Source organism: Bombina bombina, chromosome 1, assembly GCF_027579735.1.
Source record: "Bombina bombina isolate aBomBom1 chromosome 1, aBomBom1.pri, whole genome shotgun sequence".
In the NCBI taxonomy this organism is placed as follows: domain Eukaryota; kingdom Metazoa; phylum Chordata; class Amphibia; order Anura; family Bombinatoridae; genus Bombina; species Bombina bombina.
The window spans coordinates 1,122,743,452-1,122,759,731 of record NC_069499.1 but is presented as its reverse complement, the minus strand read 5'-3'; the positions used below and the strand labels follow the sequence as shown (position 1 = coordinate 1,122,759,731).

General features: G+C 41.8%; 1 protein-coding gene across 2 annotated transcripts in view; it reads left to right on the top strand.

The window, feature by feature from the left end:
• Positions 1-16,280, top strand: part of MED24 (mediator complex subunit 24) — a 222,609-nt gene that overhangs the window by 114,668 nt on the left and 91,661 nt on the right. For both annotated transcript variants that reach the window (XM_053698182.1, XM_053698175.1), the window contains exons 21-23: positions 5,576-5,757; positions 6,573-6,666; positions 7,363-7,462. In XM_053698182.1, the coding sequence (XP_053554157.1) occupies positions 5,576-5,757; positions 6,573-6,666; positions 7,363-7,462 (376 nt within the window). The remainder of the gene's footprint in view (positions 1-5,575; positions 5,758-6,572; positions 6,667-7,362; positions 7,463-16,280) is intronic.

Below are 16,280 nucleotides of genomic sequence, written 5' to 3'. Positions count from 1 at the left end.
GATTAGAATACCGCTGCAATTGAACCAAGTGACACAGTCAATTACATTAGCCTGTAATAGTCTCTGAAGTGCTACAGGTCTGGCAGCCCTTATACTGAGAAAGCTTTGTATCTTTAATATTTGGGATGTATTGATGAGAAACAGGACTGTTTGTTACAGTTTTAACCACTACCCATTAAGAGACAGTACTCAACTCATTTCCTACATCTGGAGTGTCAGCTCAATCTTTAGACAACACACAACCCAATCTTGCTGAAAGAGGGGAACTCCAGGAGGATCGGTTCTCAGGCAGTTGGACAGACCTAGAGAGGCAGACTCCTCTATTTTCTTCTCTGTTCCCTGAGACCGGTTGTTAACTCCCCCAGCCTAGCTGGTCAGCCCACTCTACACTTCACCCAGAGGAATCTGACCCTCCACTTCGAGGCTTAGAGACCCTCTCTTCTCTATTCTGCTGCCGCAGGCAGGCAGTGGGTCATAACCGCTTCCCCCTTTTCCCACTTCGCCCAATAGGGGGCACCTCCCGGGGGAGGGGTCTCACTTAGAAGCTTTCTCCTATGAGATCTTGATACTACTCTCAAGTTACCCATTAAGATACCTCTACGAGTAGACCCCAGCCTCTGCACCCCACGACTCCTCACCCTGATTCTAGTCTTGCCCAGTCCGGAGGCCATGCAGGGCTAAAGGCCTCACAATAGAGGTGCAGGTGAGCCCCCTCTAGACTTCACTCTTACTGAGGAAAACTCATCTTGCTCCTTTTACAATTACTCCGCAGAGTACAACTTGAATCTAAGGTCTGGTTAACAGGTCTTCCAGTATGTCACATGCCATGGGGAAAAAACAGAAACGTCAAGTAAACCCCAAAAGAACTTTAACGGACCACTTCCACAGTAAAAATGTCTCAGATCAGGACCTTTCGGAGGACGAACCCAGAGATTCTTCCACGCTTAGTAGCAGAGGCGCCAAAGCTGAAACCTCACGGAGAGACCAATCAGCACTATCACAATCAACATTCTTAGATGCAATCAAATCGCTGTCAGACAAGCTGGACACTCATTACACATCCTTACGGCAGGAGCTCAGACAATCAGTTGGTGAATTAAAACGCGACGTCTCCTCCCTGGGAGAATGCACTGAAACACTGGAGAGTAAACATGAAGATCTGGCGGTAGATCACGCAAACCTTCTATCCTACGCTCAAACCCTAGCGGAACAGATTACAGACCTTGAGGGTAAGCTAGCAGATCAAGAAGATAGATCTCGCCGGAACAACCTGAGATTCCGGGGAATTCCAGAGGCAATAACCACAACAAACCTACCGGAGATTCTGAATGGATTGTTCAAAGAACTACTAGGTACATCCCAGCCACAAGAACTACTAATTGATAGAGCCCACAGGACTCTACGCCCTCGCAACTCAAACACAGATACCCCTAAAGATGTTATAATAAGACTCCACTACTATTCGACTAGAGAGAAAATTCTCAGAGATTCTTTTTCTAATAAATCCTTCAAGGATCCGTACCAAAACATACAGATATTCCCAGACCTCTCACAACACACCCTTGCAAAAAGGTCTTTCCAGCAATTCACTCAAATCCTTCGACACAACAACATCAATTACAGATGGGGGTTCCCAGTGAAACTATTCCTGCAACAACAAAATCGCTCCTATGTGATCACATCTCCAGAACAGGGTATGAAACTCCTTCGCTCCCTGGGTCTGTCCTCTCGGGACACACGCCGGAAGACCACAGATACCACTGATACCCTAAACCCCTCACCCCGGATTGGAGCCCACACCATTCAACAACAGACCACCTACCGGAAAGACAGGTTCAAGACAGCTAAGAAACCTCTACTCATAGACACTTTGGCTGAGCTTACACACGGGTACATATCTTACCCTCAATCCAGCTCTCTGCCAATTGTTCTGAGATTGAAGTCTACCACCACATTATCCTGTAGACTTTAACATTTGTCTGATTTAAGTACAGGTTAACCATGCTTTTTCTTTCAGGATGTACTTTTCTCTCCTCCACCTCACAGATCCAGAATCTATCTCCAGAGGTAGTGTAACTCTTTATTTAAGAGGTTAAGTGGAAGTGACTAATTAGTTAATGGTTTTTGAAGCTTTGTTAATGGTTACACACAAATGTCTGTTTTGATGTTTTCAGTTTCAGAGTTATTTTTACCCTGTTTTAAGTTCATATCTTGCCTTAAAACATAGCTGTTAGTCTCTCCGGAGAGGATCACATATAAATTTTACCCTCTCAGTTTGCAAACAGACATATTTCAACAGCAGACTATAGACACCTTCCAACAGATTCTATATACTCCTACCACTATAATAACCATTACACTCCATCACGAGCACATAAGCTGATCTCCACCCATATTTCAATCACACCTTGAGTTCTGGGGTACTAATGCTCTAATATAATCAATCTGACACTCAGGCTCAGATACTCCTCTCATACAACAGATCCATAATGACTCTCCCATCCCGGGATACACAATTCAATATTTCACACAGAAGTTATAGGCTCTACTCTTCAGAAATCTATCTCGCATCATATCCTCCACTCTTTATCGACTTTACTACCCTCTCGAGGGGTGTTCTCACCTCACCACTCTACTCATCCTATACCCCACTCATACAACCCTTACTCGTAAAATTACTCATTTTTACCCAGCCGACCTCCCCATTCCTTTATAACACTGAAACTAATTTAAAAAGACCAAGCTTTCACGGCTCCGCCCCCCCCCCCCTATTAAGGGGCCCTCGCTTTAACTCTCTTCCTTTTTCCTTTTTCTCTCTTTTCAAATCTAAGCGGCTCTCGCCCGCTGTAACCCTTTATCTGCTCACCTCTATATACACATCCTCTCTATTCTTCACTACAGAAAAATAAGACATCCTCCGCAACTCCAGACCATAATCCTCACTCCTTTTATGATGAGAGTAGATCTATGGGTGATACCCAGACACAAGCAAACTGAGCAACCATGTTGTTAGTTTATTGTTGAACCCAATCTGTATAAAATGATATATTTCAACCTCAAATAAAAATGTCTATAGATCTCACGGCACTAAATTATGTTATATGTATACCGAAATGTCTTAATAAAAACTTTTTATCAAAAAAAAAAAAATCTAGGTTCTCTGAGGCTGACTGCGTGGAGATTTAATGCTTAGTCTTAGCCAAGAGAGGATTTTCTGAGATTGTTATCGACACTCTGATTCAAGCTTGTAAGCCAGTTACTCGTTGTATCTATCATAAAGTGTGAAGTGCGTGGCTTTTCCTGGCATAAGGTTAAGGTTGCCAGAATTTTATCTTTTCTCCAGGATGGACTGGAAAAGGGTCTATCTGCTAGTTCCCTGAAGGGAGAGATATCGGCACTGTCTGTGTTACTGCACAGAAGATTGGCTGAGCTTCCGGATGTGCAGTCCTTTGTTAAGGCTCTGACTAGGATTAGACCTGTGTTTAGATCTGGGGCTCCGCCTTAGAGCCTCAATCTTGTTCTTCGTGTTTTACAGCAGGCTCTGTTTGAGCCTATGCATTCTGTTAACATTACATTTTTATCTTGGAAGGTTCTTTTTTTGTTGGCTTTACAACATGACCCCCCTTACCTTGTTTTCCATGCTGATAAGGTGGTTTTATGTACTTAATTAGGGTTCCTCTCTAAGGTTGTGCCTGATCGTAACATTAATCAAGAGTTTATTGTTCCTTCTTTGTGTCCTAATCCTTCTTCAGCGAAGGAACATTTGCTTCATAATCTAGATGTGGTTCGGGCCTTGAAGTTTTATCTTCAGGCTACTAAGGAGTTCAGACAATCTTCCTCTTTGTCATCTATACGGGAAGCGTAAGAGGCAGAAGGCTACTACGACTTCCCAATCTTTCTGGTTGAGGAGTATCATCCGCTTAGCTTACGAGACAGCGGGACAACAGCCTCCTGAGGATAATGGCTCATTCCACTAGAGCAGTGGCTTCCTCCTGGGCTTTTAAGAACGAAGCCTAAATGGATCAGATTTGTAAGGCGGCTACCTCCTTAAACACTTTTTCTAAATTTTACAAGTTTGATGTGTTTGCTTCGGCTGAAGCGGCTTTCGGGAGAAAAGTTTTGCAGGCTTTGGTGCCCTCAGACTAGGGTCGGCCTCTCTTTTGTTCCCTCCCGTTATTCCTTTAGTGTCCTCTGGAGCTTGGGTATAGTTTTCCCAACAGTAAGGAATGAAGTTGTGGACTCTCCCTGCCTTATGGAAGGAAAACATAATTTATGCTAACCAGATAAATTCCTTTACTTCCTGGCAGGGAGAGTCAACGACCCCTCCCGTAATTTATTGTGTTGGGCAGCTCCCTTTTTATATTATTTCTTCTGGCTTTATACCCTGATGTTTCTCCTACTTTTCCTTGTTCCCTTGGCAGAATGACTGGGGTGATAGGGGAAGTGGGAGGGATATTTAAGCCTTTGGCTGTGGTGTGTCTGCCTCCTCCTGGTGGCCAGGTGTTGTATTTCTCAACAGTAAGGAATGAAGTCGTGGACCCTCCCTGCCAGATAGGAAAGGAATTTATCTGGTAAGCATAAATTATGTTTTTGCCACAGTTTAGTCAGCTTTTTGTATTTTATAACTTCCAAATGCAGTTTTGAAGCTTATGAGGGATTATCTATGTCTGACGAGTTTTCTTTGGCTTGTTAAATTGCCAGTTGTGTAAATGAAGGGACAGTCTAGTATAAATTAAACTTTCATTATTCAGATAGGACTTTTAATTATAATCAACTTTCCAATTTACTTTTATCATCAAATTTGCTTTTTTCTCTTGGTATTCTTACTTTAAACTAAACATAGGTGGGCTCATATGCTAATTTCTAAGCCTTTGAGGGCTGCCTCTTATCACATGCTTTTTAAATCTCTTTTAAAGACAAAGAGACAGAAAGTACACGTGAGCCATATAGATAAATTGTGTTCAGACACAGGGGGTTATTTAAGATTTAGCACAAAACAATGCTAAATTTAAGACAATAGATAATAAACAGTCAGTCATGTGATCAGGGGGCTGGAAGAAGGTTCCTAGATACAAGGTAATCACAGAGGTAAAAAGTATATTTTTATAACTGTGTTGGTTATGCAAAACTGGAGAATGGGTAATACAGGGATTATCTATCTTTTAAAACAATAACAATTCTATGGTAGACTGTCCCTTTAAACTAATTTTGCAACAATACAATAAATTAAAGGGGTATGAAAACCAAAAGCAATTTTCTAATTTACTCCTATTATCAATTTTTCTTTGCTACATTTTTCCACCAATCAGCAAGCGCTACCCAGGTTCTGAACCAAAAATGGCCCTTCTCCAAATACAAAGAGAACAAAGAAAAATTGATACGTTTCTTAAAATTGCATGCTTTATCTGCTATCTTTTTAATTTTAGGATCCTCCTACTAATTAGTAATTATATTTTAAAGGGTAGAGAGTCTGTTTAGTGACTGTTTGGATTACTTGATGTAGAGAACAATGTTTGAAGGGATGGTTTTTGGTAGTATCTTGGAGACAAGTCAATAATTTGCTCTTTCCCTACAGGAACTGCTACGAGAAACACGGATGGAGTTTGCTCTGCGGGCGGTAGAACTGCTTTATGCCATCTTCTGCCTAGATATGCAACAACTCACGCTCACATTGCTCGGACACGTGTTGCCTGCTCTGCTTACTGATTCTGCTAAGTGGCACGTGCTTATGGATCCCCCTGGGAGAGCATTGGCAAAGTGAGGGAACTTTCACTCGGGGTCAAAGGGAAACGAGCACAATTGAACACACACAATAGGTGCCTGTAAAACATGGAGTAACATTTACAGCCAGTCACTAAAATTCAGAGCCAATGGTCCAACCTGCCATCAAATTTCCCACTTGTATCCAGGTGGGTGCTACGATTTTTGGCTACACAGGCAAAGACACATTTTGCCACCATTCTCCCCCACGTTGAAACAAACTATATACTCTGCCATTATTGCATCTTAACAAAATGTTCTACTGATGTGCTAAGCAGCTATAGATAACTAAGATAACCAATGATAGGGAAAATAGATTTGCATTATCACAGGATTGTAAGTGCTCCTATTGAGTATCCATCAGCCCGCACAATGACCAACTCAACCAACTTTTATGTTGACTGCTAAAGTTTTGCAGAGAGTGCAGGGGGTTGTGCAGTGAGCTATTTCAGCCAAATGTTTCCAGCTGTTCTGACTGTCCTGCATTATCTGTCTCTCTATGTTTCATGGAAGTCCCCTCCCATTCTAGCCATTATGCCTCCACATATGGCTCATACTATGGAGCTCAAGTTAGGTAGATAACTAAATATACACATTTTAAAAAAATGTATGTCATGCACCAAATTTGTACTCCTCCTTGTTGAGGCGTCCCAAGGTGTCGCCTAGGCTGCCTTTACTGTAGCCCCGGCCCAGCTTGTATCACAAAAAAGTAGGTGGTATTCAGTAACAAAGGTAGCTGTTGGACATGGAGTCAGAACTTTCTTACAAGGTTGTGTACTGTATGTCTGTAAATACTTTCATTTTCTTTTCAGGCTGTCTGTCTGGTGTGCAATGACTTCTTACTCTACCCACAACAAAGGGCAACCATCTCCTCGACAAAGGAAAAGGCACAGAGAAGACATTGAGGTTTGTCTCTATTCACAGCTATGCGTACTGAACAAAAAACATTGACTATTTTACTTCCTTCAGTAAACTCTGTTTTATAGATCAGGGTTCTTCAGTTCTAGTCTTTAGTACCCACTGACATCTAAGAAATAAACTTTTATAGCTCATTTATAGTATTTATCGAACATTTTTTCTAAGGTAAATATCTGTAAGTTTCTGAAGATTGGAGTTGGATAACTCAAGAATGTGTATATGCATAATGTGTATAAGTAAAGCAATAGTTTCAGACTATAATATATGATATATATATAATATTACAGTGACTGCCAATCTAATTATAGATGACATTTTTTTCTCTACTCAAAATATATATACAATGAACCACACTCTCATTTCCATAACATCTACCAAGTTGTGTATATATAGTGTCTGTCTGAATACTGATACAAATGTTTTGGGAGGTTTAATCCTACACAAAAGTCAGACTATGCAAGTTCCTAAACTGCAATTATCAGTAGATTGATGGCAATTATCTGAGGAAACCTGTCCAGCTCTTACATTTCTGAGATTCAGAGTAATCAAACTCAATGAAAGATAAAGTTAGAAAAGCTGTCAAGATTAAAAAAAAAAATAGCACCAATTCCTTTATTGATGAAGAAAGATAAAAAAACAAAGTAGCCTTTACATGCTACTAGTTCTGTTTGTTTTCGCCCTCAGGATTACAGCAGCCTTTTTCCCCTGGATGACACTCAACAGTCTAAACTCATGCGGCTTCTCAGTTCCAATGAGGAGGATCACGTCATCCAAGCAAATCCCAGTAAGTTCCCAGATAAAACATTAGCTAAGATAGTGGTAATATATCTTCTAACTTTAAATTTGTATCCTAAACTGATTAAACTTGTTTTTGTGCTTTCAATATGTTCTGTTGTGTACTATATATGCATCTGGTATAGAAATATGTCTGATATGTTTCACTTTATTCCTCCTTAAAAATATATGTAAACAAAAGTTCCATCAGGCTGCTGTTTTGCTGTCATGGAAGAACTGAATATACAATAAATGTCCAAGAAATGCATAATATATTTTAATATCTTCTGTACACAAGAGTGTCTTGGCACACCCATATTTTTCTTTTGTAAGGTGTATCCAGTCCACGGATCATCCATTACTTGTGGGATATTCTCCTTCCCAACAGGAAGCTGCAAGAGGATCACCCACAGCAGAGCTGTCTATATAGGTCCTCCCCTAACTGCCATCTCCAGTCATTCTCTTGCAGCTCTCGACAAGCATGGAAGCAGTTGGAGAGATGTGGTGTAATTTCGTTATTTTTTTTCTTCAATTCAAGAGTTTGTTAATTTTAAATGGTACCGGAGTTGTACTATTTTGGTCTCAGGCAGAAAATAGAAGAAGAGTCTGCCTGTGGTCTCTAAATGATCTTAGCAGGTTGTAACTAAGATCCATTGCTGTTCTCACACATAACTGAAGAGAGAGGTAACTTCAGCTTGGGGAATGGCGTGCAGGGTATCCTGCTATGAGGTATGTGCAGTCTAAATTTTTCTAGAGAAATGTATATGCTAGAAAATGCTGTTGATACCAGATTTATTTAAGGTAAGCCTGATTACAGTGATTTAATAACGACTAGTATCATGCTTACTATTAGAGGTAACACTCTTATTATTTTTTCAAACTACTGAAATATAAAACGTTTGCTGGGTGTGCTTAAACGTTTTTTATATGCTTTCTGGTGATAAACTTTATTGGGGCCCAGTTTTTTCCACATGGCTGGCTAAAATTTGCCTAGGATAGTTTTGTTAGGCCTCTCACTGTGTAGACAGGAAGTGGGAGGGGCCTAATTTCGGGCCTAGATGCACATTAACTTTTGCAGACTGAGACATCCAGTTTTCCTGAAGGAGTTCCCTGAATGCTTAGGACCTCTCTGAAGAGTTTTGGTGCTTTCCAAAGTCGTTTGTATGGCAAGGTAGGGCCACAGCAGAGCTTTGGCAGTTGGTTGTGACTGTTAAAAAAACGTCTATTTCGTTTTTTTTAACCGTTTTTGAAACTAAGGGGTTAATCACCCATTTGCAAGTGGGTGCAATGCTCTGTTAGCCTATTATACACACTGTAAAAATTTCGTTTGATTTACTGCTTTTTTTCACTGTTTTTCAAATTCTGGTCTCATTGCTAGTCTGTTTAAACATGTCTGACATAGAGGAAACTCCTTGTTCATTATGTTTAGAAGCCATGGTGGAACCCCCTCTTAGAATGTGTACCAAATGTACTGATTTCACTTTAAGTTATAAAGACCATATTCGGTCTTTAAAAGATTTATCACCAGAGGAATCTGACAAGGGGGAAGTTATGCCGACTAACTCTCCCCACATGTCAGAGCCTTTGACTCCCTCTCAAGGGGCTCACGCTCAAGAGGCGCCAAGTACATCTAGCGCGCCCATGGCGTTTACTTTACAAGACATGGCGGCAGTCATGGATAATACACTGTCAGCGTTATTATCCAGACTACCTGGTTTACGAGGAAAGCGAAACAGCTCTGGGGTTAGAAGGAATACAGAGCACTCTGACGCTTTAGTAGCTATGTCTGATACCCCTTCACAATATGCAGAAGCTGAGGAAGGAGAGCTTCTTTCTGTGGGTGATGTTTCTGACTCAGGGAAGATGATTCAACCTGATTCTGATATGACAACATTTAAATTTAAGCTTGAACACCTCAGCGTGTTGCTCAGGGAGGTTTTAGCTACTCTGAATGACTGTGACACCATTGCAGTGCCAGAGAAATTGTGCAGATTGGATAAATACTATGCAGTGCCTGTTTTCACTGATGTTTTTCCAATACCTAAAAGGTTTTCAGAAATTATTACTAAGGAATGGGATAGACCAGGTGTACCGTTCTCTCCCCCTCCTATTTTTAAGAAATTGTTTCCAATAGATGCCGCCACACGGGACTTTTGGCAAACGGTCCCTAAGGTGGAGGGAGCAGTTTCTACCCTAGCTAAGCGTACTACTATCCCCGTCGAGGACAGTTGTGCTTTCTTAGATCCAATGGATAAAAAGTTAAAGGGTTGGGGGGGGACTTCCGGGCGGCGGCCATGACAGGCTGCTTAATTGCTAGCTGCTAAAGGCTTCTACACTAATCTGGCTAAAATCAACTTTTATATACACCATCGCTTGGTTAAACACAGTTCAAGAGGTTCATCTGAAGGAGCCCTTTAATTGAAACTAACTATTAATCCGAACAAAGGCAGCTACAATTTACTGGAGACTTTCTGAGGTTCAGGCCTCCTAACTAACCCCCCGGCGGAGCACCTTCGGGCCTCTGTCGTTAAGAAGTACTTTGAGAGTACAGATCCTGCCCATCTATAGCGGGGATTACTTTGTTAAGCATACCAGATGGAGGACGCTATTTTACTTGAGCAGATCACCAACATCTTAGAGGAACATTTTGCTTGTCTCACGGGCACGGGGAAAAGATGGTGACACAGTCCCGCAACACAGCGCAGGCATAGTGAATGTGCTACCGCCTAGCCCAGAACATACAAAGGAGGAGAACCTCTTAGTAATAGAGCAGAGTGAGCTACCTCTAAAAGATGCGTGCCACCGGGAGAGAATGCTGACACTGGGCGCCGATGCGTGTCCTGAAGAGATGGGGGTAAACTCTGGTATCGCAACCCGACTCCCCGATGCCTTACATTTAACTCCTACAATAGTTGTGGATTGTTATGCTGCCCTAAAGAAACAAGGAGCCCAGTATGGTTCCGTGTCTGCGGATGCTCCACTTCTGCAGATAAGACGACCTCAAGATTGAATGGGCGACTGCCTAGCGAGGTGAATAACACAGCAGCGGTCCCGCATTGTATTGAGCATAGCCTGCTACGGAACTCTAGTTTGTCGTGGCTTATTTTGAGAAGTCACTTTCAGAGAGCCTGCTTGGACCTTTGGTGTGGTCCTATATACCCCACGTCCAGCATTGTTGTATTGAAGACCAGTATAGGTTAGCTGGCAGAATATACGTGGATTATGGAGACAAGTAGCAAACTCCTCTCAATTTCTTATGGACGCAAACAGGTAAAGCCACACAGACGTTTGTCTATTCATTTGTGAACTCGGTGTGGCCTGGACTCACAATTGTTATTTGCTCACAACTGCAAGTTAAATAACGGTCTTTCTATTAGGCAACGCTTGAATATGATGCTGCTTGACTATAAAGTTTACCCATTTTTACCGGATAATGGTTCCCTATAGGGGCTGCAGCAGTGACTTGCAGATCTCCTTTATTTGTGTAACTTTGTTTTTTTTGTTGTTATACATATCTTGGCTAGTTTCTTACCCACTATGTAGAAATAAGAGGCTCAGTTTAGCACCTTACCGGCATAGACTCTTGGACCTCTCCTCTGTGAACTAAAGGTGGCCTGGACTTACAATTATCACTTGCTCAAAATAATAGGCTAAATAGTAGTAATTTTGTTAGACAACACATGATCATGATAATGCTTCATCATAAAGCTCCAGTGTTCTCTACTGGGTAATTGTTATAATAGTGACTTGTAGATGCTATCTATTTCTGAAACTCTATTTTGTTTCTTGTTTTTTAGTTCCTCTGCACATGTATACTAGTTTTTTGTTCACTATAAGAGCTTCATTCACATATATTCCCGCAACAACCTTATATAGACTCACCTACTCAGAAATAACAATCCTATTTCCATGTTGCCTTATCTTGATGTTTTTGGTTGCTTTGAATGGTACCTAATACTTACCTTTTGATGTGGGGGCCCGCCGTCTGCGGCCGGGACGGTGGGCCTCCAGCACCAGTGTTATATATGGAGATATCTTGCGACTGAACGCATGCCTGAGATGGCTTGTTCACCATTAATACTAACTTGGAGGCTCTAGATGACTCTCCACATATGAATAGTAAATAGGGCATTTGCTGTATCTCTGTGCCAGTAAAATGTCTCCCCCTTGAAAACCTATAGCTCACACTACACTATGTGCGTACCTTAGGAGAACCACTAACTAATATCTGTATATATACCCCTATTGATTATATATCTGCAGAAGCCTAGCCTCGTTCTTCCCAGACATATGTTCATATTTATAGTCCCATCTAATGTTGGTGCTGACGGTCCGCTTCTCACAGTATAAATTTTGACCTACCCACACATTCTAAACTCCTCTGGTAAACCCAGGTTGAAAAAAAAAAAAGTTTCCTCTTCCCCCTCCATGACAAATATTCCACAATATAAGATTCAAACCTGAGGTTCAGATACTTCAAAATAATAATAAAAAATTTTTTTACCCACTATAACTATGTACATAATACATCATTGTAAGGTCCAAGAGTGGCCTTTTAAATTGTTCAGTGGGTATATAGTTTTAATGGCAATTGACGTGCATTTTCAAGATTAAGCTATGTCATGAAATGTAATTATACACTGTATTTGTATATTTTATAAATGACATCTTTTTTATGTTTGCCTTGTTTGAAACCTCAATAAAAATATAAATAAAAAAATAAAATAAGTTAGAGGGTTACCTTAAGAAAATGTTTATTCAACAAGGTTTTATTCTACAACCTCTTGCATGCATTGCCCCAGTCACTGCTGCGGCGGCTTTCTGGTTTGAGTCTCTGGAAGAGGCTTTACAGGTAGAGACCCCATTGGACGATATACTTGACAAGCTTAGAGCACTTAAGCTAGCCAATTCATTTGTTTCTGATGCCATTGTTCATTTGACTAAACTAACGGCTAAGAATTCTGGTTTTGCTATTCAGGCGCGTAGGGCGCTATGGCTTAAATCATGGTCAGCTGACGTTACTTCAAAGTCTAAGCTTCTTAATATTCCCTTCAAGGGGCAGACCCTATTTGGGCCTGGTTTGAAGGAGATCATTTCTGATATAACGGGAGGGAAAGGACATGCCCTCCCTCAGGACAGGTCTAATAAATCAAGGACCAAACAGACTAATTTTCGTGCCTTTCGAAACTTTAAAACGAGCGCAGCATCAACTTCCTCTAATACAAAACAAGAAGGAACTTTTGCCCAGTCCAAGTCGGTCTGGAGACCTAACCAGGCTTGGAACAAAGGTAAGCAGGCCAAAAAGCCTGCTGCTGCCTCTAAGACAGCATGAAGGATTGGCCCCTGATCCGGTAACGGATCTAGTAGGGGGCAGACTTTCTCTCTTCGCCCAGGCTTGGGCAAGAGATGTCCAGGATCCCTGGGCGTTGGAAATTGTATCCCAGGGATATCTTCTGGACTTCAAAGCTTCCCCTCCAAAAGGGAGATTTCACCTTTCACAATTATCTGCAAACCAGATAAAGAGAAAGGCATTCTTACATTGTGTTCAAGACCTCCAAGTTATGGGAGTGATACACCCAGTTCCAAAGGAGGAACAGGGACAAGGCTTCTATTCAAATCTGTTTGTGGTTCCCAAGAAAGAGGGAACCTTCAGACCAATCTTGGATCTCAAGATCCTAAACAAATTTCTCAGGGTCCCATCATTCAAGATGGAGACTATTCGTACCATCCTACCTATGATCCAGGAGGGTCAATACATGACTACAGTGGATTTAAAGGATGCTTATCTTCACATTCCGATACACAAAGATCATCATCGGTTTCTCAGGTTTGCCTTCCTGGACAGGCATTACCAGTTTGTAGCTCTTCCCTTTGGGTTAGCTACAGCTCCAAGAATCTTTACGAAAGTTCTGGGGTCACTTCTGGCGGTCCTAAGGCCGTGGGGCATAGCAGTGGCCCCTTATTTAGACGACATTCTGATACAAGCGTAAAATTTCCAAATTGCCAAGTCTCATACGGACATAGTTCTGGCATTTCTGAGGTCGCACGGGTGGAAAGTGAACGAAGAGAAGAGTTCTCTATCCCCTCTCAAAAGAGTTTCCTTTCTGATAGATTCTGTAGAAATGAGGATTTACCTGACAGAGACCAGGTTATCAAAACTTCTAAATTCTTGTGTCCTTTATTCTACTTCTCGCCCTTCGGTGGCTCAGTGTATGGAAGTAATCGGCTTAATGGTAGCGGCAATGGACATAGTGCCGTTTGCCCGCCTACATCTCAGACCGCTGCAACTCTGCATGCTCAGTCAGTGGAATGGGGATTACACAGATTTGTCCCCTCTACTAAATCTGGATCAAGAGACTAGGGATTCTCTTCTCTGGTGGCTATCTCGGGTCCATCTGTCCAAAGGTATGACCTTTCGCAGGCTAGATTGGACAATAGTAATGACAGATGCCAGACTTCTAGGCTGGGGAGCAGTCTGGAACTCCCTGAAGGCTCAGGGATCGTGGACTCAGGAGGAGACCCTCCTTACAATAAACATTCTGGAACCAAGAGCGATATTCAATGCTCTTCAGGCTTGGCCTCAGCTAGTGACAATGAGGTTCATCAGATTTCAGTCGGACAACATCACGACTGTGGCTTACATCAACCATCAAGGGGGAACAAGGAGTTCCCTAGCGATGTTGGAAGTTTCAAAGATAATTCGTTGGGCAGAGATTCACTCTTGCCACCTATCAGCTATCAATATCCCAGGTGTAGAGAACTGGGAGGCGGATTTTCTAAGTCGACAGACTTTTCATCCGGGGGAGTGGGAACTCCATCCAGAGGTGTTTGCACAATTGATTCAACGTTGGGGCAAACCAGAACTGGATCTCATGGCGTCTCGCCAGAACGCCAAACATCCTTGTTACGGATCCAGGTCCAGGGATCCCAAGGCAACGCAGATAGATGCTCTAGCAGCGCCTTGGTCCTTCAACCTGGCTTATGTGTTTCCACCGTTTCCTCTGCTCCCTCGTCTGATTGCCAAGATCAAGCAGGAGAGAGCATCTGTGATTTTGATAGCACCTGCATGGCCACGCAGGACATGGTATGCAGATCTGGTGGACATGTCATCCCTTCCACCATGGACTCTGCCTCTGAGACAGGACCTTCTTCTTCGGGGTCCTTTCAACCATCCAAATCTAATTTCTCGGAGACTGACTGCCTGGAGATTGAACGCTTGATTTTATCAAAGCGTGGCTTCTCTGAGTCAGTCATTGATACCTTAATTCAGGCACAAAAGCCTGTCACCAGGAAAATCTATCATAAGATATGGCGTAAATATCTTTATTGGTGTGAATCCCAGAGTTACTCATGGAGTAAAGTCAGGATTCCCAGGATATTATCTTTTCTCCAAGAAGGATTGGAAAAGGGATTGTCGGCTAGTTTCTTAAAGGGACAGATTTCTGCTCTGTCTATTCTTTTGCACAAGCGTCTGGCGGATGTTCCAGACGTTCAGGCATTTTGTCAGGCTTTAAGTTAGAATCAAGCCTGTGTTTAAACCAGTTGCTCCGCCATGGAGTTTAAATTTGGTTCTTAAAGTTCTCCAAGGGGTTCCGTTTGAACCTCTTCATTCCATAGATATCAAGCTTTTATCTTGGAAAGTTCCGTTTTTGGTAGCTATTTCCTCGGCTCGTAGAGTTTCCGAGTTATCTGCCTTACAGTGTGATTCCCCTTATCTGATCTTCCATGCAGATAAGGTAGTTTTGCGTACCAAACCTGGGTTTTTACCTAAGGTGGTATCTAATAAGAATATCAATCAGGAGATTGTTGTTCCGTCATTGTGTCCTAATCCTTCTTCAAAGAAGGAACGTCTATTACACAATCTTGACGTGGTTCGTGCTTTAAAGTTTTATTTACAAGCTACTAAAGATTTTCGTCAAACATCTGCTTTGTTTGTTGTCTACTCTGGACAGAGGAGAGGCCAAAAGGCTTCGGCAACTTCTCTTTCGTTTTGGCTAAGAAGTATAATACGCTTAGCTTATGAGACTGCTGGCCAGCAACCTCCTGAAAGGATTACAGCTCATTCTACTAGAGCTGTGGCTTCCACATGGGCTTTTAAAAATGAGGATTCTGTTGAACAGATTTGCAAGGCGGCGACTTGGTCTTCGCTTCATACTTTTTCAAAGTTTTATAAATTTGATACTTTTGCTTCTTCGGAGGCTATTTTTGGGAGAAAGGTTTTACAGGAAGTGGTACCTTCCGTTTAAGTACCTGCCTTGTCCCTCCCTTCATCCGTGTACTTTAGCTTTGGTATTGGTATCCCACAAGTAATGGATGATCCGTGGACTGGATACACCTTACAAGAGAAAACATAATTTATGCTTACCTGATAAATTTATTTCTCTTGAGGTGTATCCAGTCCACGGCCCGCCCTGTCATTTTAAGGCAGGTATATTTTATTTTTAAACTACAGTCACCACTGCACCCTATGGTTTCTCCTTTCTCTTGCTTGTCTTCGGTCAAATTACTGGAGATGGCAGTTAGGGGAGGAGCTATATAGACAGCTCTGCTGTGGGTGATCCTCTTGCAGCTTCCTGTTGGGAAGTAGAATATCCCACAAGTAATGGATGATCCGTGGACTGGATACACCACAAGAGAAATAAATTTATCATGTAAGCATAAATTATGTTTTTTTTTTCCAATAAGTGATGATAGTTGAGCAAAATATAATCTTAAAGGTATAGTACACTGTACATTTGTTTTTCTATTTATGTAATTTTCAATGACTTGTTATACCAGCTGCAGAGTATAAAATGTATGAGAAATTGCATTTTCAGATTTATTTGTGT